This window comes from Mustela putorius, unplaced genomic scaffold (genome assembly GCF_011764305.1).
Source record: "Mustela putorius furo isolate JIRA1106 unplaced genomic scaffold, ASM1176430v1.1 tig00000228_pilon_pilon_pilon, whole genome shotgun sequence".
In the NCBI taxonomy this organism is placed as follows: Eukaryota; Metazoa; Chordata; class Mammalia; order Carnivora; family Mustelidae; genus Mustela; species Mustela putorius.
Window position 1 is genome coordinate 2,810,651 of NW_025421322.1, and position 26,041 is coordinate 2,836,691.

Here is a 26,041-nt window from a genome sequence, read left to right on the forward strand (position 1 = left end):
AACAAAATCTGCTAAGAAGCAGTTAGCCATTTCAGTAGATCTACTTTTGCTGCCAATATATACCTTTTGCTGCTCTAATAAATGTTCACTTTGGGTGTTGTACTAAAAATATTCGTTCATGTCAGGAAGGTAAAAGTAAAGGATGAGCTTATTTATAGAAGTCATTTTTTGGTCTTTTTTTTAATAAGTAGCCTGTAATTTTTTGATATTTTAAGTTCTGTGAATTCAGAAGCATATTACTTGTAGTCCTAGAACTACTTCAACATGTGCTTTTTAAGACCATTGTCTCCAAAGTGAAGTACACAGGAAAAGCCATTGGGATAAAGGAAGAAAATATTAGACTTTCTATTTATACTTAGTTTTTTATTAAATTAATCTTTATTGGTATCAATATATGGCTAGTCATTGGCATCCTCATTTGGAATATTAGAGGGTAGTAAGATGCTACACGGGCCAGATCCTGAGAACGGGAAGCGGCAATGGAAAGACTGCCCTCATTGGTTCTTTTCTCATAACATATTTTGACGGATTGCAGTTGATACGTGCTCAGCTCTGTGGGCTTCTTGATTGTGTCACCCAGCTTAAACTAGACTAACCTTCAGTGAACAGGCTGCAAAGAAGCTATAGATTGTAGTTGATGATAATGCAAATAAACAATTAGATAAAATGAGCATTGCTATTCCTACTAAGACCTCTGTCAACCACATCATCATGAGGTTAAGATGATTTAATCAGACCTGATAAGAAATTGGTCAGAAATGGGGCGCCTGGGTGGCTCAGTGGGTTAAGCCGCTGCCTTCGGCTCAGGTCATGATCTCAGGGTCCTGGGATCGAGTCCCGCATCGGGCTCTCTGCTCAGCAGGGAGCCTGCTTCCTCCTCTCTCTCTGCCTGCCTCTCTGCCTACTTGTGATCTCTCTCTGTCAAATAAATAAATAAAATCTTTAAAAAAAAAAAAAAAAGAAATTGGTCAGAAAAATTGAAATCATCAAGGAAGATTTTTGAAATAGAAACCTTGACCATGTATACTGTGACTTGAGATTTTAGCTAATTATATTCTGAAACTGTCTCAATTAGCAGGTTATCTAAGCATTCCAAATGTGAAGATTGGACCTCTGCAGTTTTATTTATTTATTTTTAAGATTTATTTATTTGTTTGTTTGTTTATTTATTTGTCAGAGCAAGCAAGCACAAGCAGGCAGAGAGGCAAGCAGAGGCAGCGGAAGAAGCAGGCTCCCTGCTGAACAAAGAGCCCAAAGCGGGACTTGATCCCAGGACTCTGGGTCAAGAAGTCAGCCGCTTAGCCTAAGCCACCCAGGCGTCCCTCTGCAGTTTTTTAAAAAGATGATTGTTTATTCAGTACCCAGTCGGACAGAATTTCACTAAATATAGTTACAAATGCTTAGAAGCCACTCTTGAGGTTTCTGATTTAAAGGGGAAAAGACGTATGTGGAGAAATACTTGTTCTTTCTGCCATGGTAAAATTTGTAGAAAACAGTATGACAGTCAACCAGAACACATTCTTTCATCAGCATATACTGTTGGGTGTAGCATAAAAATGTTGCTGGTGAATTAAGTAAATCAGTAGCAGAGCAAATTGCAAATTGGAAAAATGCACAGATGATTTTGACATTACACCTAGGGAACTTGGTATATTAGATTTCAGTAATGAAATGCATGAAGAACTACTTTTGTGAGCAACTGAAGATTAAAAAATACCTACAAAGATACATTCTCAAGAAAAGATGACTTAATTTAAATTTTTTGGTGTGAAAAACTAAATAAAAGCCACTGATGGAGAGCCCACATAAACTGAAATTTAATTTAAAAAAATAAAATTTGAGGAGTAGGGAGATGAAGTTTTAGTTGTAGCACCATGCATGAAATTCATTCACTACATTATTTCTAGAAATCTATGATGGCAAAAGAGGTATAAAGCCAGACTATAAATTGGAAAATGCCCTTAATTTATAGTAAGGGCAAGGTGGGAATCATTCTTTATTCTACAAAGAAGAGATTGATTGATTATATATGTCAAAATACTTTTATAAAGCTGACCAACTTAAAAAGCAAGCCACACATTTTTCTTTTACTAAAATTCAAGTGTTTCAAATATGTTGACCTTTTTGATAATGACAAATGGTTGTCTACTTAGCAGATCTTTTGTGGAAAAATTTGTAGTTAACCTGTCCCATCAGTGTTAAGAAAATTTATTAAAGTTTTTCTGCTAATGTGTCAGAAAGTAGCTGATTTTTTTTTAAGAAATTCATGCAACGAAGGGTATTCTGAGACGTTTACATCATTGTGTGATTTTGTTATTAAAATTGTCTATTACTTGTGAAAATTATCATATCTCCATAATTTAACAGCTCAGGAGCAGTTTCTAACAAAAATAGCGTGGCAGCCCAGGTTTGGAGCATGCTTATCAAATCCCAACTCTGACACTTAATAATTATGTGATCTTGGGGTTGGCTAGTTAACCACTCAGTGCCTCCCTTTTCTCATCTGTAAAGTGGGAATAATAGCATCTGTCTCATAGAGGTCTTTTCTTTTTTTTTAAGATTCAATACTTTTTTTTTTTTTTTTGACAGACAGAGATCACAAGTAGGCAGAGAGGTAGGCAGAGAGAGAGGAGGAAGCTCAGCAGGGAGCAAAGAGACTGATTCGGGGCTGGATCCCAGGACCCTGAGATCATGACCTGAGCTGAAGTCAGACACTTAACCCACTGAGCCATCCAGGCGCCCCTTATAGAGTTATTTTGAGACTTAACTGGGTTAATTAAAAAGATCTGTAAGTGATAGCAATACAGTCACTTTTTTTTTTTTTTTAAGCTTAAATGTTTTTAGTGAATCCATTTGTTAAAAATGCCAGAATAAAGTAGAACCATCAGATTCAATTGCAGGAACAACTGGTACTGAGGAAGATTAAATTTTACTAGTTAAAATTCCACAAAAATCGTTGCCTACTTAAAAGATGAGGTGGAAGAATTAATGGCATGTTTTAGAAAGCATGGCCTTCATTTAAATGGATCTCTGTACCTTTGTCAGGTTTGAGGTTTAAGGTATTAAATGCATGAATTTAGAAGATTATTAAAAAATAATGAAGCAGAGACACTTCATAAGTTAGTTAAAGTTAACTAACTTTAGTTAGTTCCTGTAGGTCTGTACTGTCCAATGTAGTAACTACTTCCATGGATGGCTATTTAGCACTCTTTGTTATACGGTTTTATCAATAATTTTTTATATTAATTACATTTTGAAATAGTATTTTGAAAGTGTTGATTTACATATATTGTTAAAATTAATGTTACCTATTTCTTTTAGCTTTTTAACCTGTGTGCTAGAAAATTTTAAATTACAAGCATGACTCACAATATATTTCTATTGGACAGTACTGCTGTAGACCAGGGGTTGGCAAACTCTGGCCCCCGAAATCCAGCCAGGTACCTATTTTTGTAAATAAAATTTTGTTGGAACACAATATATATTCCATTATATATTGTATATGGCTACTTCTGTGCTATAGCAGCAGAGTTTCTCAGTTGCTACATGTAGAAATATGTATGCCTTGCATAAACTAAAATATTTACTATTTGATCCTTTATAGAAGAAGTTTGCTGACCCCTACTTTAGGCTGTAATTAACCAGTGCTCCATGTATTGTGTTTACTTAAGAGTGGCTGTGAGAGACAGACAGGAAGATGACTGCTGGTGATTGCAGGTGGGAAGAAGGTAGTGGAGAGTGACTAATAATAGGTACCAGGTTTCTTTTTCGGAATGATGAAAGCATTCTGGAATTAGATAATGATGATAAATGTATAACCTCAAATATACTAAAAACCACCAAATTGTATCTTAAGAAGGATAAATACGATATGTAGATGATATCTCAATTTTTATAAGTGGATATGAGCCTGGTTTGGTAGGTGTGTGTAATAAAGCAGTACCTGAGATGTGTTACATGTTCATAAGACCATGCCAAGAAACAGGTACAAATCAACTATGGGAAATAAAAAACATGGTTTTGAATAGTTTATTATATACCCCTGTTGTCAAAGAATTTTTATTCACTGTTAAGAACTGTCATTTATTGCTTAGACTATCATTTACTGCTTTACCCATGAAAAAGACTTACTATCTAGATACAATCTTTTTGTGTGGTAAACTTAACTTCCAGATAGTGTACAATAATACATATATGTAGCCAGTCTCAACAAATAGTAAAATGAGTGAATGCAAATTATAAATAAAGTCACTATTTCATGAATGTTAGTATTCTTCTCGAAGCACTAATCTAAGGATAGAAATCATGGCTTTATAAAGTTTTAATGAGCTCTTGAGAGGAGAAAATATTAGCAGAAGGGAATTGAAAGGCTATTTCAAAATATCTGTATCTTGTGTGTGTAAAGGTATTTTCTCTAATGAATTACTAACCATCTACCACATGCAAATCCTAGGTATTTTCACATTGCTCTGAAACCGACAAGATACTACCTTCTTTGTACAGTTGACTCGCTAATTTGCTATATAATAGGGTATTCCAACAATGTGCTTTATGAAATCCAAAAACCAATAATCAGTGTATCATTTTCTTTCTAAACATTAACAGTAGGTCTTTATTTTATTGTTCTGAACACATTGTGTTATAGTACCTTATTTATAATGTAAGTTAGGGCAGCATGTATCTAAGGGCACAGACTTTGGAGCCAGATAGACCTATTTCCTAATTTGACGCTACCATTTACTAACTCTTAATGTGACCCCAGACAGCCTAAGTCTCCATTTCCTCAACTCTAAAATGGGAATAATACCTTCTGTAGTGAGTTTTTTTAGGGAATGAAGAAAATGAATGCAAAGTACTTAGCATAGAGTAACCACTCAATAAATGGTAACCTCATATTATTATTGCCATTTAATGTTAAGTTTTTTAACCAGATATTAAATTTTTTGGTTGTCAGCATCATACATTTCATTATGTATCTTACTGACTCCTGCCTTTTCAAAAACATAATGAAGTATTAAGTAACATTCTATTTTACTTTCAGTCAAAGAAAAATAAGAAGAAATCAAAGTCAGATGCTAAAGCAGTGCAAAACAGTTCACGCCATGATGGAAAGGAAGTTGATGAAGGTACTTGAGCAAGTGAAAGGACTATAGAAAAATTTGTAATCCTTTTTTACCATGGTACATTATATAAGAGCTGCATTTGTATCGCTTAATCTTGTATCTAGCTTTTCTCTTAATAATTACAGATTTTAATGTACAGATCTTTGACATTGTTAGAAAACACTTTTTTTTTTTTTTTTTAAATCTAAATTACTTAAGAATCTAATAGTGCTTTTCCTGAAGGGAACCACCTTGAGATTTAAGGTCTAGCTCAGTGTCTTGGGCAGTTATTTTGTCTTTGTTTCTTTGATTTGGACTTTTCCCCCCTCTTGTTTTTAAATACACTATCCCTAGGAAGGAAGCCCTTTATTGTCATCACCAAATAAACCCACTTATTAGTAATTATTTATAACACTCTCCGTTCTCTCCAGCAGGATAAAAAAACATACGGAATGACTTACATTTCTCATTTTTCCTAAATCATAGATGACAGTTGATAAAAATTACCAGAATAAATAATAATGGCAGTTAGCTGCCTAAAACAGCATATTAGGACTAGAATAAATTCTTAGATTAAATTAATATAATCAGTACTCTGGGGTTTTAGCTTACTCTCTAAATTTATCATGATATCTTATGTGCCCTGTCCCATTTCCCCCCTCAAAACTACAACTTTTTGTCTTCCCCTTTACTGAATAACACTTTTTTTTCTGGGGCTATGTCAGGAGCCTGGGAAACTAAAATTAGTCACAGAGAGAAACGACAGCAGCGTAAACGTGATAAGGTGCAGACTGATTCTGGTTCATTGGATTCAACTATCCCTGGGATAGAAAATACCATCACAGTTACCACCGAGCAACTTACAACTGCATCATTTCCTGTTGGTTCCAAGAAGAATAAAGGTATATTGGTGGAACATAAGAGTCATACATCAAATCCAGCTCCTTTTAATCAGATGTACAAAATATCATTCTGTCAAAATTTGACTATTTTGAACTGCTTACATCACTGTGCTGATATACCCTTCTTCGTGAGAGCACTGTGGACCACATACTGGTTTACTTGATATCTAGCAGTGTTAATTGTTCCGTACTGCCCAATGAATGGCCTGCTAAATTAAAATTGCCTTTCTGCCTTGAGTCACATGAGAAAATGATGTTGCCTTTTTTTCTTGTGTGCGTTGCTTCACCCCAGCTCTTTTACATCTCCGTTTCTTTTAGTGGACAAGACATTTATTAAATAAAATTGTCACCAATCCTGCATGTTGGATGCTTTCATTCCAAGATGAAGCAAGCATGTTCTGGGTAGTGCAGGCTCTATCTGGACTTCTTATCACCCTGACTTTTTGAGAATGCCATACGTGTTTGATAAAGCTGGACTGGAACTTCCGAGGTTGTTGAGCTAATGTTCTTCCCAAGTATTTCAAGTGCTCACACTATCCAATACTGATGGCTTCTTAGCTAAAGCTCTTTACATTGCCATCTGCAAAGTGATACCGTTCAACTTGGGCATTGACTTTTCTTTCTTTACCTTTTTATTAATTGCCTCCTCACCCCGCATTTGTCTCCAGGCCACTTTCTTAGTCTTGCTATCTTTTACTTTTTTGCTTGAAGACTTGCTGGAATTTATTGCTTTGATATAGCAATGACTTCTATTTATGCTTTTTCACTGTTAAACATATTAGCCATGCTTTAGTGCTTCTTTCTGTTGGTGACCCTTTTTCACTGTCTTGTGCATGCCTTCCTTGCTAGGACAATCCTGTGTCGTGCTGATTTTTTGATACATTGTAATCATTAAATGCTTTTTAGTGTCAGAGAAATGGTATCTTTGTTACAGTATGTTTTCATACCCCTTGCCGTACCCCTGGCCATATTTCCTAAGTCCTGGTCCCAAATACTGGCAGTGTTCTTTTTAAGTTGGATGTATTTGCTTCCAGGATTATTGAAAAGGCAGCTGGCATTGTTGAGAGATGGCAAAGTTGAATCCAATTACAAAGCCCCAGTTCTCCAGTTCCTATTTAAAAGAATCTCATAAACATTACAGAACAGCAGACTCCACATATACTTGAATGATTTTCCAGGTCCTATCTTGCCATTTTCGTTGACTAAGAATATGGTAACTATAGAACATAGTTCCTTAAGGACATGTCAAGTATGTTGTGAGTAACACTCTCTTCCAATATAAGAATTTAGTACTTGAAGAAATAATTTCTTAAAATTAATAAGTGAAAATAAATTTGTATGTTAACTCCTAATTTAATGTGCATAGTGGCCTATTTAGTATTAAATAAATTTTATTTCTATTTCAACCAGGTGATTCTCATCTAAATGTTCAAGTTAGCAACTTTAAGTCTGGAAAAGGAGATTCTACACTTCAGGGTGAGAGAAATTACATGTAACTTAAATTGAAGGCCCATCAGAATAGAAACTTGTGTACATGTCTCTTTCCTCACATGAATGATACAGAAGGAAAAAAAGGCTTAGAAATGATTTTTAATTACTAAAGTAACATAATCACAATCCAGAGATTTTGGAAAATGGATAAAAAGAAAAATCATTCCCACTTCTAACAGTCTTTGGTATGTTCTAGTTGTTTCTCCCTCTCCCCATATGTAATAGTTTAGTAATAGTTTTTTTTTAGTAATAGTTTAGTAATAGTTTATATGCTATTTTTATTCTTGCTTGCATTGTGTAAGCCAATAGAGAAAAGAAAGTTTTGGGGTGGGGGAGGACTTGGTTTCAATGTAAACATTTATGGGATAAAATATTTTACCCCTGTTTATTAAGGGAAGAAAATCTTAAACCTATAATTGTTCAAATTGCATTCTTAACAATATCAAATATTTTACAATAAATGGGGCTACAGTCTGAAGTTATACCATGCTTCACAATTAGAAAATACATTTTATTTGCTCATTTGTGGTAAAGACTGAATTAAGTAGAGTGGTATACCTTACCTAAAAACTAAAAGTGTGCTAGTAAAATATAAACTCGGAAATGAAAAAGCACCTTCTTGTTTCAGGCTTGTTTTAATCCTGTCAGCTTCCTTTCATTCCCATGGTTCTCAATCCTGGCTATACATTATAGTCATCTAGGAAGCTTTGAAAAACGACACACACACATACATACGTGTACCAGCATACAAATACTCTGATTTAATTTTATTTTTATTTTTTTAAGTAATCTCTGTGCCCAACATGGGTCTTGAACTCACAACCCCAAGATTAAGAGTTACATGCTCTACCGACTTGAGCTAGCCAAGCACCCTTAGAGCTTCTGATTTTAATTAGTCTGGGCTGAGGCTCCAGTGTCTACTTTTAAGAAGTTTTTCAGTTGATTTTAATGTGCAGCCAGGTTTCAGAATCACTACCTTATACTTCGTGTGTGTGTGTATACGTGTGTGTATAAATATTTAAGAAAAGAACATGTAACTAAGGAGAAGTGCTCATATTTTTAGTGGGTGAGTATTCTGAGTACAGCAGAGTATGTGCTGTTTTCCTGTTTGCTCTTTTGTACTTTCTTTGAGCAAGTCATTCTGCTGTTGAAAGCATCAGTAATATATAAAGTTCAAGCCTACTCTTAGTTTTTAAATTAAAAGTCATTCATGGTGGTCATGTCACTTTTAAGAGTTTTCATTTTTATTTTTAAAGCTCAAGCTATTTAGAGGACAGTAGGGGATAAAAGGAGTGATAAATATAAGCCAGGCAATCAGAGAAATTTGAACATATCTCAGTTTTATCAGTTTTTAACCTTCTTTTCTTTTCTTTAAGTTTCTTCAGGATTGAACGAAAACCTCACTGTAAATGGAGGAGGCTGGAATGAAAAGTCTGTAAAACTCTCCTCACAGATCAGTGCAGGTGAGGAGAAGTGGAACTCTGTTTCACCTGCCTCTGCAGGCAAGAGGAAAAGTGAGCCATCTGCCTGGGGCCAAGACACTGGAGATGCTAATGCAAATGGAAAAGACTGGGGAAGGAGTTGGAGTGACCGTTCAATATTTTCTGGCATTGGTAAGAAGTGTTGGAAATTTTTAAGTTCATTTACAGTTGCTTCTTTCTGGTACATTTTGAATTTTTGAAGAATGAAAAAAAAAAAAAACCCATGAGTAGAAAATAGGAGTAAAGCTATACAGAACTAATAGTAATAACTAACTCATTCAAATCCTTCACATAGAGCAAAGTGGGAACTAAAAAAGTCAGTAGTAGCTTTACTTAGTGTTCTGACATACTTTTTATCTGATTATCATCCAATTATCAGTATAACTAAGGGGTATAATTGTGTGTTTTTGGTGATGTTATAAATGTAATGTGTGAGCAGACTTTTTAATTAATTTCAACAGTTTTTCTGTTGAGTTTAAATAAGAATAATAAAAGTAGTTTACAGCATCCACTTTTATACTGTTTCACAGTCTGCAAAATGCCTTTTTATAATTAATTTTTCCTCTTTGGTTTTAAAGATACAGACAGTAATTGAGAAGTTTATTCTTGTTGAAAGCTATCAAATAAAAAGCAACTTAAATTCCAGTGTGTGTGTGTGTGTGTGTGTGTGTGTGTGTGTGTTACAGAAAAGTCCATGTTTAATATGGAAAACTAAAGAGAAGGAAAACCGCACTGTTCTCACACCACCCAGTGACAACCACTGTTTTTTAATTTTTTAATGGTCTTTTTTTCCCATGTAGTTTTTTTGGGTTTTGTTTTGTTTTTGTTTTGTTTTACATAATCTAAAATGGATATGCAATTTTATGTCCCCCCCCACACACACACTTAATATAGTAACATAAACATTTTCCTATTTGTATTTTATTTATTTGAAAGCCCTATATCATATAAGCATAGCATATAAATTATTCAGCTATTCCCACAATATCAAAAAAATTTTTTCTGTTTTTTAACCATTGTAAATAACATTGAATTGACTATATTTTGGGTTATTTCTTTAGCATAGAGTCTTGGGAGTGATGTTACTGGGTTTAAGACTATAAACATACAGTGCTCTATGACATGTTGACAAAGTATTTTCTAAGAGAGTAGTTCTAATTTAGCATCAATTAGTGATGCTAAATTGTCAGCATCAATATGAGTGCCATTTATCATGTGCTGACCAAGACTGGGTATTCTTATTTAAAAAATCTTTTCTAACTTGATACAAAATACATAAATTGTTCTGGTTAACTTTTTAAAATCAGTAACGAGGTTGAATATTTTTCACAACTTTCTTGATCATTTCTATTTTATGAATTGTCTATTCATGTTCTTCGCCCATTTGTCTAACGGCCTCTTGTTTGTTTTTTTTTTTAATCAAGTTGTAATTCCTTGTATATTAAATGTACACTTTTTTCTGTTGTGCTTGTTGCAGATACTTTTGTTTTAGTTCTTTTATTTGGGAGAGTGATAGACACTACAGGGTTTTTAGTGGTTAAGTGGAAAAAACTTTCTTCCAGCGTTATTTGCTTTTCCCATCACTTTTAAATCTAAGAAGACTCAAGTTGACTATTGTCCCCAAGAAGCCTACTCTAGATCTACTAACAATTATTTTTAAGTTTGTCTTTCCTTGAAATGTCCAGAAATTGTGTAGAAATACCAAAATTTGTTTGGAAGAAGACAGTTCCTCATTCCCAGCCTCATTTTCCATAGTGAGGAAAGCAGAAATGTCTGTGCTTTAAAGCACCCTTTCATATTTAACAAAAGATCATCAGATTTTTATCAAGTAATGTTAAAAACTATGGCCTTTTCAGATATTTGCAATTTACTTATAAAAGCTACGTAGCATTTTCCTAATTAGGACATAAATTAGATGGTTTCTGCTTAGTGGTTGCTACAGATAAAATTAAGCATCAGGTTAGAGTTCCTTCCTGGGTGGATTTGTACCTTTGTTGAAATTGAAATGGAACTATATTAAATTGGGCTTATAGTGAATCTCTAAGAAAAGACTGGTATGACTGGTCTCATGGATATATATATATATTGCTTAAAATACTCATTTATGTTTGTAAGAAAGATCTTGAAAATGTTGAGGAAATAGTATAATACAGTGGAATGAGTGTGGACTAGTAGAAATGGACCTATTTGGAATGAATCCCTGTTTTCCCACATAATAACTTTTATGGAAATCAGGCTTGGTTTTTTTAACCTTAGTTTTTTTAATCATAAAGAAGTCCAATGTATGAACCTCCTATTTTAATAGTTGTGAGGATTGGCTGTAATGAATGTCAAGTACCAAGTGCAGTGCCTGGCTCCAAGTTGTAGCATAATTATGGTAAATAATAAGGTAGCTTGCTAAAGTGGAGAAAGACATAGGCTTTGGAAATCAGCTTAAGTTCCAGTCATGGGTCAGCTGTTTTTTGGCTGTCAGAAAGTACCTTAACTACTCTGAAATTGTGCCTAGCAGGCTTACACTAAGGATTAGTGTTTGGTATGAAGAGCTTGGCCTATAATAGACATCCAGTAAATAGAAGCTATTGCTGTATTGTCCTAATTTCTAAGGTTATCTTTAAATATTATTATCATAGTTTAAATCTGTACGTATCTTTCAACTTTTCTTTTGCAAATTGAAGGTTCCAAGTGACGTTCTTTATTTTAACAGCTGCTTGGTCTAGTGTGGATAGGGGAATGAATACCTCTGAACAGAATTCTTCTTTTGCATCTCTCACACTTAACTCTGCTGTTTCTGGTATGTGAAAACAGTCTTTCATTTAGTTAACAAAAGAATTTCTGTTTAAATTCTTTTTAGCTCATGCTATTTGAAAAATAGTCAAGTACTGCTATCAACATAAATAATATATAAAGTAGCAGAGGCCTTAATAAAAGGGAAGAAAAGAAGACCTAAATTCTTAAATATAGGTGGCTTGGTTCCTTTCTCTTGTGAAGATAGTTAGATTCTGTGGCCTAACATTACTGAAAGTTCTTTGGCACACAGACAAATAAAAAGAGAAGGCCTTCCCTTCAGGCTCATGATACTTTTCTGTTACTAGCGTATTTCTACCGTACTTCTGCTTGCAATTTCTATTTTTACCTTTACTCGTTATGAGTTTACATGTAAGCCTTTTAGGTTATATAGACCCTCACATAATAACTCTACTTAGAGTATCTGTTGATTTAGAAAATACAGTGTTACTAATAATCTGTTATCATTTCAGCATTACTTAAATGGAGGGGCCTTTTATTAATCATAAAGAAGTCCAATGTACTTAACAAATACTATATAAATGTGGGAGGTGTTTAGCTTGTAACCTTTTGTTCACTGTGGAATTCATGGACCCAGTTTACTAATTAGGTAGCTCCACAGTGTCTGGAGTCACTAGAATGAGAGGTCAGCAGACTTTTTCTCTAAGGGCACAGTAATAAGTATTTTAGGCTTTGTGGGCCCTGCTGTCTCTGCAGAACTACTTAGTTCTGATACTATAGCCGGAAGGCAGCCAGAGAGAATACATGAACAGATGGCTGTGTCTGGTTTTGAAATACTATTCTTTCGATTTTTTTAAAGTCATTTGTAAATATAAAAACTGATCATGGCTCATGGGTCACACAAAAAGGGAGTGTTTGCATTTGGCCTGTGGGTCGTAGTTTGCCAACCCCTTGCTCTCATAGACTACATTTCAGTTCCAGAGATAGGAATTAATTGCCTTTCATTTGATGACTTGGCACAGCACAGATGCTCTTCTCTTCATATATTCAGGGAAAGAAAGCAGCATGGGCTACTAAGGAAATAGCAGTAATGTTACTCTGGTGCTTATAGGCAGCTAATATGCTAATAATACATGAGTTTATAGTGTTATTCTACTTGTTTAAATTTATATTTAAAAATATGTAACTATTTTAAGTGTGTAACAAGCCATTATATTAGTGGAAGGCTGGTAAGATCATCTTTAACCAGGTGAAAACGTGTAAGTTAGGAAGGACTTTTATAAGAGGTCATAATTGTATATAAGTCTTTTATGGTAACTGGTTTTCTTAACCATTTCTTTGTATCAGTGGCTCTGAATCCAAAGTGAGTATCAGAGTCTCCCAAGGATTTTAGTACATGTGGGAATTCTGATTCAGAAGGTCTGGGGTATAGGTATCCCTGAAGGAGAATTCCTGCTTTTATGTTTGCATTCTAAAATGAATTTATAGCTGTAGAACAAGGATTTTTGACCTGGTACCGATGAATTTCTGTGCCCCAAAAATTATCTGCAAAATTTTGTGTAAGTTCTGGACAGTAGTCCGTCACAGCTTTCATCAGATTCTAAAGACTGTGTGACCCCATTCTCACCCCACCTCCTCCCCAAAAATGAAGACAGAAGGAACTTAGAAGATAATAGTCTCTTCTCTTTAAGTGCACCTGAACTTAACTTGATCTCTAAACCACCAGCTTCCCTTCCCTCTGTCTCACCTCTCTAGATAATCATGTTTCTTTAACTTTTTCTTAGGCAGAACATTCCCGCAAACCCAGGTATTTTCTAGCTCTCTCTTAAGGTTCTCTCAGGTTATAGGCATATCCTGAAACATTCAGGATTTCTTTTATGCTTTTTTATTTTTCATTAAGAAAAAAATAAAAGAACTTTTTTTCACCTTGAAATTTGTAGATTATCAGTTTAAAATAGGTATTATAAAAGACTAAATTAGTGGATTGATACTAAGGACAATATATACTATCCAATCAGTTAATTCAATCAAGTGATTATCATGCTTAATCTGAAATTACTCTCAATTCTACTTTTCCTTAACTCTTTTTCTAATGTCTGAATTTTTCCTTTTAGGGGAAAAAAAAAATTAAACTCCGTGTACAAAGTATAGAACTATTGTTATAAAGCATCATTAGAAAATTCCATTTTTAATTTTATTGCATTCGTTTTCATTTAAGGGTCTACTGCTGAGCCAGTTTCTCATTCTACCACTTCTGATTATCAGTGGGATGTTAGCCGTAATCAACCCTATATCGATGATGAATGGTCTGGGTTAAGTATGTCCTTTTAAAATTATGTTTTTGTTTTTGTTTTTTCAGAATTTTCTTTCTAGCACCCTAAATTCATGCTTTATGTTTTAATTTTAATCCTAATTTTCACCTCTTAGGCCATAGTAATATAATTTAATACTAAATGTGTATACTACTTGTAAACTGATGATTGAATATCTGTAGAATTTAAATTTATACTTTTTGTGATTGAGGCAATATTTAAACATGATGTTTTCTTATAGTTGTTCTGTAGTTTTTATTTTAAATTTTTTTGTTTTAAATGAATGTTCTGCTTCTCTTAATTTTAGTCTAATAGAATGAATATAATATATAGGAATGGCTTTCAATTTGTGAGGTAATGCAAGTTTCGTATTATAAAATCATTTTCTTAGCCTGATTCCCACTGGAATCTTAGGAAGGTTAAAAACAAGAGTTAGTTTTTTGTTGTTGTTGTTTTTGTTTTTTTTAAAAAAAAAAAAAGGAAGAGAAAAGAAGATGGATTTTATGTTCAGAGAACTTACACCATCTTCACCTTAAAAAAACACAACTGATAAGAATTTTTTCCCCTGCAACTTCAAACCTCAAAATGTACTCCTTTCTCAGAATTTTTACAGCCATCCTTTTATTTATTTAGCATTTGTTACCTTGTGGACTTCTCCACTGTTTGGTCAGCATGTGTGGGGGTAGAAATTCTTGAAGAATATCTTGTGTTTCTTCAAGTAGAGTTGAAATGAAACTCTCTAAAACTAGGAACTTCCCATTACTCCTGGAGCCTCAGTACCTAGTGCAGTGCTTTATAAAACACAGGTGTTCAGTAGTAATAATGATAAGAAAAGCAAATAGCTGACTGTACCAGGCACTGGTCTAAGTCTTGTGCATTAGATTATTTTAATGGTTACAGCAGTTCTACGAGGTATCTGTGTTTTCCCCACACTTTCCAGATGAAGAAACTGAGGCAAAGGAAACTTACCTAACCCACACACAGCTAGTGGAGGAAATGGTATCAGACTTGGGTAGTCTGACACCAGAGTTCATGCTCTTAAAATCTCACCACATGGTCCAGCCTTAGTGATCATTGTAATCACGGAGGTAAATTTGCAATGCAGTACAAAAAAGTAGTCTGTAGACTACTTAGTCTCTACACATTCACTGAAGCACAATTCTTGCAGATTAAAGGAAGTGAGCTGGAAAGGGTAGATGAGGCCTTAAAAAGCCTTGAATTGCTGGCTAAAGATTAGGGAAGTGGGGTTGGCGTGCTACCTGGGAATGTATTTCCTACTTCTAGTCCTTACTTTAATACATAGTACCTCCTATGGCTTGGACTTCAGCACTTACCTTGGAATCTGGATAATTGAGCTGTAAGATGGAGCAAATAATCTGTCCTATCTACTTCTGTAGATCGTTGTGAGGTTTTAATGTGGTAATGAATGAACATCAAAGCTTTTTGCAGGGCGCCTGGGTGGCTCAGTGGCTTAAGCCGCTGCCTTCAGCTCGGGTCATGATCTCAGGGTCCTGGGATCAAGTCCCGCATCGGGTTCTCTGCTCAGCGGGGAGCCTGCTTCCCTCTCTCTCTGCCTGCCTTTCCGTCTACTTGTGATTTCTCTCTGTCAAATAAATAAATAAAATCTTAAAAAAAAGAAAAAAAGCTTTTTGCAGATTAAACAGTACCATGTAAATCCCTAAGGTATTACAGGATGTGAAGATAACGATTATGGGGGAAAAAAGTCTGTACTTTGGGAAGAATGGTCAGCTTTGTGCAGAATAGAATTGAAGAGCGATTATAGGAATGCTAGAGAAGAGCAGCGAGGCAACTGGGGGCTGAGGCGGAGAACATCCAAGCCATCAGGGCTCTAGGTTTCCCTGCCTGCACAGAGTAACTCCACTTTTATCCATTTTAGAGTTCTTAATGACATGGAAAACACGATTGGCTGCTAATATAAAAGACTGAAGAAAAAGCATGTATCCACAGGACACTATTGCAAAATAAAAGTATCAGAAACACTGTCTTTCAGTGGTTAGGCTGTTGGAAGTCTTTTAAGTCCAAAGTCTCTGTTTTAACCTCATTTTTCTCTGTGAATTTTTTTTTTGTGTTATCATCTTTAATGTGGCTAATTTTGATACTCCATGAACTTAATTATTCCTTCTAAATTTACAAGATGCGTGACTCGGTATTTGAGATAACTAATCCACAGATTATGTATATGTGTGTGTGAATGTACACACATACGCTAGCTTTACATATAATAGTGTGATCTGATTAAGATACTGACCATCTGGTTTGAGGCATAAACATCATTACCTGACAAAAAGGCATTGAATTTACCCAAATGCTTGAATATAAAGTTGATTCTAAACTACAGAAGATAACATTTTTTTAATTCATTTTTTAAGATTTTATTTATTTATTTGACAGAGAAATAGAGAGCACAAGTAGGCAGAGCAGCAGGCAGAGGGAGAGGGAGAAGCAGGCTCTTCACCAAGAATGGAGCCCGACGTGGGTCTTGATCCCAGGACTCTGGGATCATGACCTGAGCCGAAGGCAGCCACTTAACCGACTGAACCACCCAAGTGCCCCAAGATAACATTTTTTTAAAGAGAATGTTGATTTTATTAGTTGTCTTGATCTTTGTAAAGGAACAACATCATCATAACCCCTGTAACAAGTCCGATTTTGATAGGATTTTGTTTTTGTTGGCACACCAGAGCGAATGAATTTGCTGCAGCATAGTTAAGGGGTTGAGAGCAAGCGTTTGAGGACCAACTGCTTGGGTTTGAATACTTAGCCTTTACCCTTAGACAGGTGCGTAGCGTGGTCATTGTATGCCTCAGTTTCATCATTTGTAAAAAGAATACTACTTCTCCCACAGCTGTGAGAGAATTAAATGATAAAATATATATATAGCACCTAGAACACTGCCTGATTATACAGTAAATATTCAATCAGTGCTATGGTGCTATTGATATTCTTCTGGGGCAACATTTGTCTACTCAGTGGAGTAGTACTGTCTGAACACTAGAGTCTTTCTAACATAATTGTTTTGTTGAATTAAAGTTAATACTAAAATAAGTTATGACCAAAAACGACTGACAGCCATTTTTTTTAACTGAGATAAAATAAGTGATTAGCTATGAGATGCTTAAACCTAAAACATTAAAGTCCCTTACCATTTTGAAAAGACACTAATACAGCTGTTTGAAAAGATATCTGCATACCAATAGGAGAGTTTTGAGAAATGAAAAGTTAATCTGTTTATAAATGGAGAAAACTATCCAGTGAATTAAACTATACTGCATAGTTTCCTTAAAGGAAGTTTATTAGCATATTAGGCCCATGAATCTTAAGAATTATGTGTTTAGAAGTCTCTTGGTGACAACTTTTATGTTAAGGTGATCTCTTGATTTATGAAGTAGTTATATTTGATCCCAATTAATACAAAAACAAGCAAACAAACCTGAAATCAATAAACTTGGAAAAAAATCACCATATACCTTTATAAAGCCAATAGAGATTTGTGCTTCTCTTAATGTTCTTATAGAAGTTAAACCATAGGTTGCTGTCATTCCCCAACCTTTTTGGTTATCTAAGCCTTTGAAAAAGTAATGTTATGAAATACTTTACTAGATATTTACCTGTTATCCCTCCACACCACCATGTTTATTAAGAAAATATTTTATGTTAGTGTATTGCCCACCCACCTATGTAAACTTTTTTTCTTATAAAAGAAAATAAAGTGTCGTTTCCAGCCAGCAGCCTTAGAGACCTGGCTTATGGAGAGCAGTTTTCCAAATCTGCATTTCTTATTTGTAAGGTTTAAACAAAACCTGTGACATTCAGGTCTCCTAACAGTATTCTTAATGAATGCTTAATGTAAGATGAGCAGTTGGTTCCAGATGTCTACTAGATGTCTCTATACTTGTAAAAATGATTTCTGCATTACGACACACCAAATGTATCTTTCTGAGAGATTTATTGGGATTGTAAGAAATTTTGGGGGGTGCCGGGGTGGCTCAGCCAAGCTTCTGCCTTTGGCTTGAATCATGATCCTAGGGTTCTAGGATTGAGCCCCACGTTGGGCTCCCTGCTCTGCGGGAAGCCTTCTTCTCCCTCTTCCACTCCCCCTGCTGTGTTCCCTCTCTCACTGTCTTTCTCTGTCAAATAAATAAATGAAATCTTTAAAAAAAAAAAAAAAAGAAAGAAAGAAAAAAAGAAATTCTTAGTTGTGTATGCCTGGTAGCTTAGAAACTGGCTCTCTTGTTAATGTCCTCAGTGCTACATAAATGCGGCACCTACCGTTCATTGAGCACATACTGCATTGCTAAAGCACTGCTTTAGGTTTATCTAGTATAATCTTCTCAGCCATCTTGTAGAGTTAAGTGTATAACCCACGAAGATAATGAAATTTGACCCATATCACATAGTTAGAAAGTGGTAGATCAATATTCAGATGTAGATCTGGTCGACTCCAAGCTCCATGCTCTTAACCCCTGTGTTAATACTGTGTTCTGCTGCCTGTGCATTCCTGCTCATGGTACTAAAATTAGGAAGGGATTTCCTTTATTGTAACATACTTCATGGTTGTCATCACTTGTTCCATGTTTTTCCTCCACTAGACTATCAATTCTTATGTTTTCAGTCTCTCTCCATCCTCTACTAGTTTAGCCCTTCTTCTCCCTTTCCATACACCTGTGACAGAAAGTCTCACTCTGTATGTAAATGTCTCTTGTACTTACCTATTTTCATCTCTGAATAGATAAGACCAGGAGCTCCATGTTGGTGGGGGGGGGGGTGAGGGAGTATATTGTACTAATTTTTGTATGTCTAGTACCTACCCAGCTCAAGTTCTAGTATATCTTAAGTGCTTAATAAGGTGAAATTTCTGTAATTCCACTATTAAGATATATCTCTTGTTACTATATTATTTTCTTCAATCTCTTTCTCATATAAATTTGGGATCATGTTTTAAAGACAGTTTTGTCTATTTTTTTTCTGTGAGCATTTTCTCAGGTCATTATATTCTTCCAAAACACAGGTTTTTAAAGCCTTCATGAGGTATCATAACACCTCCTGTTTAAATAAAAATATTAGAGTTCACATAAAGAAATAAGAATAGCAAAGAAAATAAGAATCAGGCAGATGTCATTCAAGTTACTAAAATGGAATACAGAGTTACATAAGGCACACCATCCCAAGAATATATCAGTGAAATAGTATAGAAATTCCAGAAACAGACTGAAGTGTATGTGAAAGAATTCAGTAGTTAATAAAAGTAGCATTTGACATTAATGGGAAAAGCTTGGATTTTTCAAAAAAAAGCACTGCTGGAATTACTTGTTCTCCATTTAGAAATAGAGCTTAACTCCTATCATCTTTAAACCACTGGAAATGAAACCTGGCTGTAAGTAGTGATTGCAGAAATAGATATGGAAGCATTTCTGAAATCCAGGGAAAGGAGAGAAGAATTGACTTTGAGAGCTGCTTAACCAGGATAAAACCAAAGACTATTTTATATTTTACCCTTTATAGGGTAAAGGAGGTAAAATTCTTTGCCTTCTAGAGTGAAAGAAAGGAATCTGAAAGTCTGGAATAAAAATTTACTCTTGAGGGTAGATGATAGAAGCCCTGAATATGACTTGGATATTTTGGAATTATCAAAGTAGCATTGAATAATCTGGAAAACGTAAGAAGGTACAGATTAAATATTAAAGTAAGAAGGGGTTACAGCCATTAAAAGTCATAAAGTAATTATTTCAAAAAAAATAGGAAATTTTTAGAAATAGAAATTACATATTCTGTCATGACTTGATGAATTCGAAGAAGAACCTAATCTTAAAAAGCTCCTAAAGAGGGGAGGAGGTGTAGTGTAAAAGGACGGATGGGGGGCATAATTTTGGCACCGCTGTCAAAGATATGTACTGATGTATACCCTAGAAAATAAATCAAATACAAAAATGGAATGACCAAAGGGAAAAAATGACCAGGAACCAGACCAAGTTAAACATAAACAGTACAAAGAGACCAAATTCAGGAGGTTGATCACAAAGGAATTAGAGTGAAATTAAATGGGTAATTCTTAAGTTTCCTAGAGTGTCTTAGGAATTCCATTTGATTAGCCATATGATGTGCCTAGCACAAGTGGGGCAAAGGTTTTTACCTTCATATTACTGGGTTTTCTTCTAGCTCTTAAAATGTGCTTGGGAGAAGGAAGGAAGAACAATAGTTTAAAATTATAGCTTAGTTCAACATAAGGAATCTTAGTTTTTGCATTTTAGTTTTTGACAGAAATGATAGATACCTAATTCTCACTGTTAAATTTTAGATGGTCTGTCTTCTGCTGATCCCAGCTCTGATTGGAATGCACCAGCAGAAGAGTGGGGAAATTGGGTAGATGAAGAAAGAGCTTCACTTCTAAAGTCCCAGGAACCAATTCCTGATGATCAAAAAGTGAGTAAAGGCATTGGCAAGTATGTCTATTTCTCTGTGCACCCAACTATATTATAATTATTAGGGGTTACATTCTGTATTATAAATACATCCAGTGGTAGAATTGTTTCCGAGCCATTCTGATTTTATTTGCTTCAATCCTTATGCCTGCATGCCTTCTCTGTATCACTGTTTTCTCTTTCCACAAATTACCGAGGTTTCTGATACATGGAAAGCACTATTAGGCACTGATAAGAAAACACAGTTCCTCTCCTCATCAGAATTAATAATACATATTATAATATATCAACTCTTAGTGTGTTTAGAGAAGAACAGATTGGTGGCCAATGAAAGATTTAGGAAGGCTTCATAGCAACAGACAAGATTGAGAACACCATGAAAAAGCCATCAAGGCAGGAAAATAGTAAATCATTTAGTGGAAAGGTAAATAATACACATTTGTGGAATCAGTTGATGAAAAGTACGTTCCTTCTAGACTATACGTTCCTTAAAGAAAGGGACCATGAAGTTTTTATTTTTGAGGTTTAGCAACATGCTTGGCACTCAGTAAATAAATAAAAGGAATGATACATACCTTGCCACATTTTTGTAAAATTTTATAAGTGATAACCTGTCGACAGCTTTTAAACTAGGAATAACCTAATTATCAGTAGGGTTAGGAAAATCTGGCTGGATGCAGTGGAAAGAAAGCTTGGGAAGCTATTTTGTACTATTTTGGGGTAAGTGTTAAAGACGCAATTACATGAATCGGGTAGGAGATAATGAACTAAATTGATAGCTTTGAAAAATAACTGAAAGTGGTGTTTACTAGAGATACAAAACTGCTGATCAGGGCGCCTGGGTGGCTCAGTGGGTTAAGCCGCTGCCTTCGGCTCAGGTCATGATCTCAGGGTCCTGGGATCGAGTCCCACATTGGGCTCTCTGTTCGGCAGGGAGCCTGCTTCCCTCTCTCTCTCTGCCTGCCTCTCCGTCTACTTGTGATCTCTCTCTATCAAATAAATAAATAAAATCTTTAAAAAAAAAAAAAACTGCTGATCAGACTGCGACTGGTTGGCTATAGGAATAAGAGTGAAAAGTCAAAGAGTCTCTGAAGATTCTAGGGCCGTTAGTATTCAACAAATACTAATTGAACATCTGCCATGAGTCAGGTATTAGTTAGTGGAGAAACATAAATAAGACACAGTTACTGCTGGGGCGCTTGAGTGGCTCAGTGTCTTAAGCCGCTGCCTTCGGCTCAGGTCATGATCTCAGGGTCCTGGGATCAAGTCCCGAATCGGGCTCTCTGCTCAGCAGGGAGCCTGCTTCCCTTCCTCTCTCTCTGCCTGCCTCTCTGCCTATTTGTGATCTCTCTGTCAAATAAATAAATAAAATCTTTAAAAAAAAAAAGTCACAGCTACTGCCTTCAAGGAGCCTACAGTCTGGCTAGCGGGGAGAGGAAGGAGACCAGCACATCAGCAGGTAAAAATCCTGTTACAGAAGGTCTTGAGGGTTAGGGAATCACTTGGGAGTTTTAGCAAAAGCATCTGAGAGGTAAAAGCAAAATGTGAAACAAAGAATAGTCAGAAATTGAACTAGAGAGGGAGGTAGGGACCAGATGATAGAAGTTCTTGAATGTCATATTTAATGCCATGGATTTTATTCTATAAGTAATAAAAGGATTTTAAGCTGAAGTGTTTTTTTCTAATGGGTTATACTGGCAGCCCATGTAGAAAAAGGAGTGGAGGCATATGTGAGAAAAGGCAGGAGGACCAGTTTAGAGCTTGCTTAGTAGTCCATGGCAGTAGTGGTAAGAGTGGTACACGGAAAACAGAACAGACTTGAAAAATACATTGAGGGGCACCTGGGTGGCTCAGTGGGTTAAGCCGCTGCCTTCAGCTCAGGTCGTGATCTTGGGGTCCTGGGATCGAGTCCCGCATCAGGCTCTGCTCGGCGGGGAGCCTGCTTCCCTCTCTCTCTCTCTCTGCCTGCCTCTCCATCTACTTGTGATTTCTCTCTGTCAAATAAATAAATAAAATCTTTAAAAAAGAAAGAAAGAAAAGAAAAATACATTGAAATTAAATCCACAGAACGTATGATTAGAATTGAATGTCATCAAAATCTCCTCAAAATGAAGAGTCATCAAAAAGACTTCCAGGATTTTAGATTGGATAACTGGGAAGGTGGAAGTAGTCCTCCCAACAGAAAAAATAAAGGAGCAAAGGCTAGTTAATTGGGAAGGGTAGTTGGTTGTTGGTTCCATTTAGGGTATGTTAAATGCAGAGTCTTTTGTTGAAATGCCTAAGAGAAGTCGGTTTTGTGCCAGGTTAAAGCTCAGGGAAAAGATCTGTTGGGACATTATCAGTATCCAGTTATTAAATACTGTGAGAGTAGGTGAAATATTTAGGAAGAATCTGCATACTTGAGAGAGCTGTGGGATGAACATAGGGATCTGGGAAACTCCCAACATTTAAGGAGAAAAAAACCTATGAAAGAGACTGAAAGAAGAGAGTTCTGGGTCACAGAAACTGAGAGTCTTGCTCCCTGGTAATTAAGAACAGTTTTATTAGAAATCTTGGACCAGGGACACCTGGGTGGCTCAGTGGGTTAAGCTGCTGCCTTCAGCTCAGGTCATGATCCCAGCGTCCTCGGATCGAGTCCCACATCAGGCTCCTTGCTCAGCAGGGAGCCTGCCTCTCTCTCCACCTCTGCCTGCTTGTGTGCTTTCTCTCTCTCTCTCTTTCTGACAGATAAATAAATAAATAAAATCTTTTTAAAAAAAAAAAAAGGAAAGAAATCTTGGACCAAAAACCATATTGCAGTAAGCTGAGTAAATGTTTAGGAAAGCATAGTGACAATTATAAGGTTTTTCTAAAGTAAGTTTGGATAGAAATGGAGGAGAGGTAGTGGATGAGAGCACACTGTAGTATTAGGAAGGGTTTTGTTGGGGGGTGTTTGTGTGGTTTGGTGTGGTTTGGTTTTAAAAGATTTTATTTATATATTTGACAGAGAGAGAGATCACAAGTAGGCAGAGAGGCAGGCAGAGAGAGAGAGGGAAGCAGGCTTCCTGCTGAGCAGAGAGCCCAATGTGGGGCTCGATCCCAGGACCCTGAGATCATGACTTGAGCCAAAGGCAGAGGCTTTAACCCACTGAGCCACTGTTCAGGCTCAGTGGGTTAAACACCCAGGCACCTGGTGTTTGTGTTTTAATGATAGAGATTTTAGTGCAGGGTCGGTAGACTTTTTGTTAAAGTTCCATACAGTAGTGCAAAAGCAGCCTTAGACAATATGGAAATGAACTTTATTTGCAAAAACTGGCATCGGGCCAGATTTATAGTTTGTCAACCCTGCTTTAACTTACTTGTAGACACAGAGGGAAAGGATCTAGAATAAAGTAAAGGTTAAACATAAATGGGAGATTTGGTTAATAGAGTAAGATCCTGACAGTAGAGGTGGGGGAAACTTGGACATGAGTGGATTTGGGGTTGGCCTTTAGTATAATAGAATGGTAGTACCTCTGATCTTTAGAGACCAGAGAAAGGAAGAGATAGAAATGGGATTTATGGGGCACCTGGGTGGCTCAGTGGGTTAAGCCGCTGCCTTCGGCTTGGGTCATGATCTCGGGGTCCTGGGATCGAGTCCCACATCGGGCTCTCTGCTCAGCGGGGAGCCTGCTTCCCTTTCTCTCTCTCTGTCTGCTTGTGATTTCTCTCTGTCAAATAAATAAATAAAATCTTAAAAAAAAAAAAAAAAGAAATGGGATTTATTGGGGCGCCTGGGTGGCTGAGTGGGTTAAAGCCTCTGCCTTTGGCTCAGGTCATGATCCCAGGGTCCTGGGATTGAGCCCCACATTGGGCTCTCTGCTCAGCAGGGAGCCTGCTTCTTCCTCTCTCTCTGCCTGCCTCTCTGCCTACTTGTGATCTCTGTCTATAAAATAAATAAATAAAATCTTTTTAAAAACATTTAAAAAAAAAGAAATGGGATTTATTACTAAGGGTGTAAATAGGTGTAGAGGGGGATGTGATAGGTAATGTGAAGGTTGAGGGGGTTAGGGAGAGAGAGGAATGAGTGGGTAGAGCATGGAGGGTTTTTAGAGCAGTTAAACTTCTCTGTATAGACACTGTAATGATGAATGCATGTCATTACACATTTTTCCCAAAGCTGTAGAATGTACAGCACCAAGAGTGAACCCTAGGGTAAACTCTAGAGGCTTTGAGTGATAATCGTGTGTCAGTGTAGACTCATCAGTTGTAACAAATGTACCACTCTGGGGACGGATAGTGATAGTGGGAGAAGCTGCGCTTGTGTGGGGGTAGGGAGTATATGGAAATCTCTGCCTTCTCAGTTTTGCCATGAACCTAAAATTGCTCTAAAAAATAAAGTCTTTTAGGAAAGAAAAACTTCATGGTACAGTATCTTAACACACCGTAATCTTTCTGATATTTGTTGAATGTTTAGTGAATGTGCAACCAAAAATCTTGTTTCTCTAATTAAAACTTCCTTAATGCCCAATCATCAGAATTACAGAGTAGAATCAGTGAATGGAGTAAAGACTGTTACATATCATATCATTGCAGTTCTTTTTCTGAGAACATATTCAGAGATCATCTTTCATTTTTCTTAGCAAAAATGGGGCACCATTTAAATGCCCATCAGTAAAGGAATGGAGAAATAAAATGGGATAGATTTGTACAGTCGCATATTAGATGTTAAAAATCAATGAAATAAGTTACATTAATATCAACTTGAATAGAATCTCAAAAATGTGAAATGATACTCAGGTTTACAGAGAGGTGTACAGTATGATACCATTTGTATATTTTGTATGTGTGAACAAGCAAGAATTTATAAAAAAAACTTGAGTGGATGGACACACAAGAAGTTTATGGTAATGGTTCATTTCTAGGGGAGATGGTGTGGAAATGGGAATTGGGAAGGAGTGCAGAGGAATTTTAAGTTTATCATTAATGTTTAATAATCTAAAATATATGTGGCAAAATGTCAGTTTCTGTTGTGTGAGTTAAAATATGGTGTGGAATTGATTTCAGCCTTCTTCCCCATGAGCAAAAATAGTGTTTTGCCATAAGGAACTACATTTCTTTTACAATTGGTTGTTAATTAGCTGAGAAATAGACTGACCAGAGTCCTTGTGACCTGAATATTCCTTATAGGATGCATTTTTTCACATGGTATTTTAATCACTATGAGCTTGTGGTGAAACTTCTATGGAAGTTTCTCCACAACTGGCAACCAACTTGTACTAAACATTTCTTAGCTAAGTTTATATAAGATTTTGTTTTTCCATCTGCTAATAATTTCTGTGAACTATTTGGTGGTTCACAAGACCTCCAGAGTCATCCTAATGACTATGCTGCTGAGCAGAGAAATTGTAGTTACCCCATTATTTTGTCCTAGAAGGATAGGCTGGGAATCTTGGCTGTCATCTGTGCAGAAGAAACAAAAAGCATTTTCTTCATAGAAAAGTCCAACTAGGGCGCCTGGGTGGCTCAGTGGGTTGAGCCGCTGCCTTCGGCTCAGGTCATGATCTCAGGGTCCTGGGATCGAGTCCCACATCGGGCTCTCTGCTCAGC

The 26,041-nt window shown here is 36.1% G+C and overlaps 1 protein-coding gene across 7 annotated transcripts in view; it reads left to right on the top strand.

Moving 5' to 3' along the window:
- MTDH (metadherin) overlaps positions 1-26,041 on the top strand; it is a 59,714-nt gene that overhangs the window by 21,902 nt on the left and 11,771 nt on the right. For 2 of the 7 annotated variants that reach the window (XM_045077966.1, XM_004768512.3), the window contains exons 3-9: positions 5,042-5,126; positions 5,828-6,004; positions 7,415-7,480; positions 8,872-9,108; positions 11,681-11,767; positions 13,940-14,038; positions 20,350-20,474. In XM_045077966.1, the coding sequence (XP_044933901.1) occupies positions 5,042-5,126; positions 5,828-6,004; positions 7,415-7,480; positions 8,872-9,108; positions 11,681-11,767; positions 13,940-14,038; positions 20,350-20,474 (876 nt within the window). The remainder of the gene's footprint in view (positions 1-5,041; positions 5,127-5,827; positions 6,005-7,414; positions 7,481-8,871; positions 9,109-11,680; positions 11,768-13,939; positions 14,039-20,349; positions 20,475-26,041) is intronic. The other 5 variants (XM_045077964.1, XM_004768513.3, XM_004768514.3 and 2 more) reach the window with 5 other exon arrangements.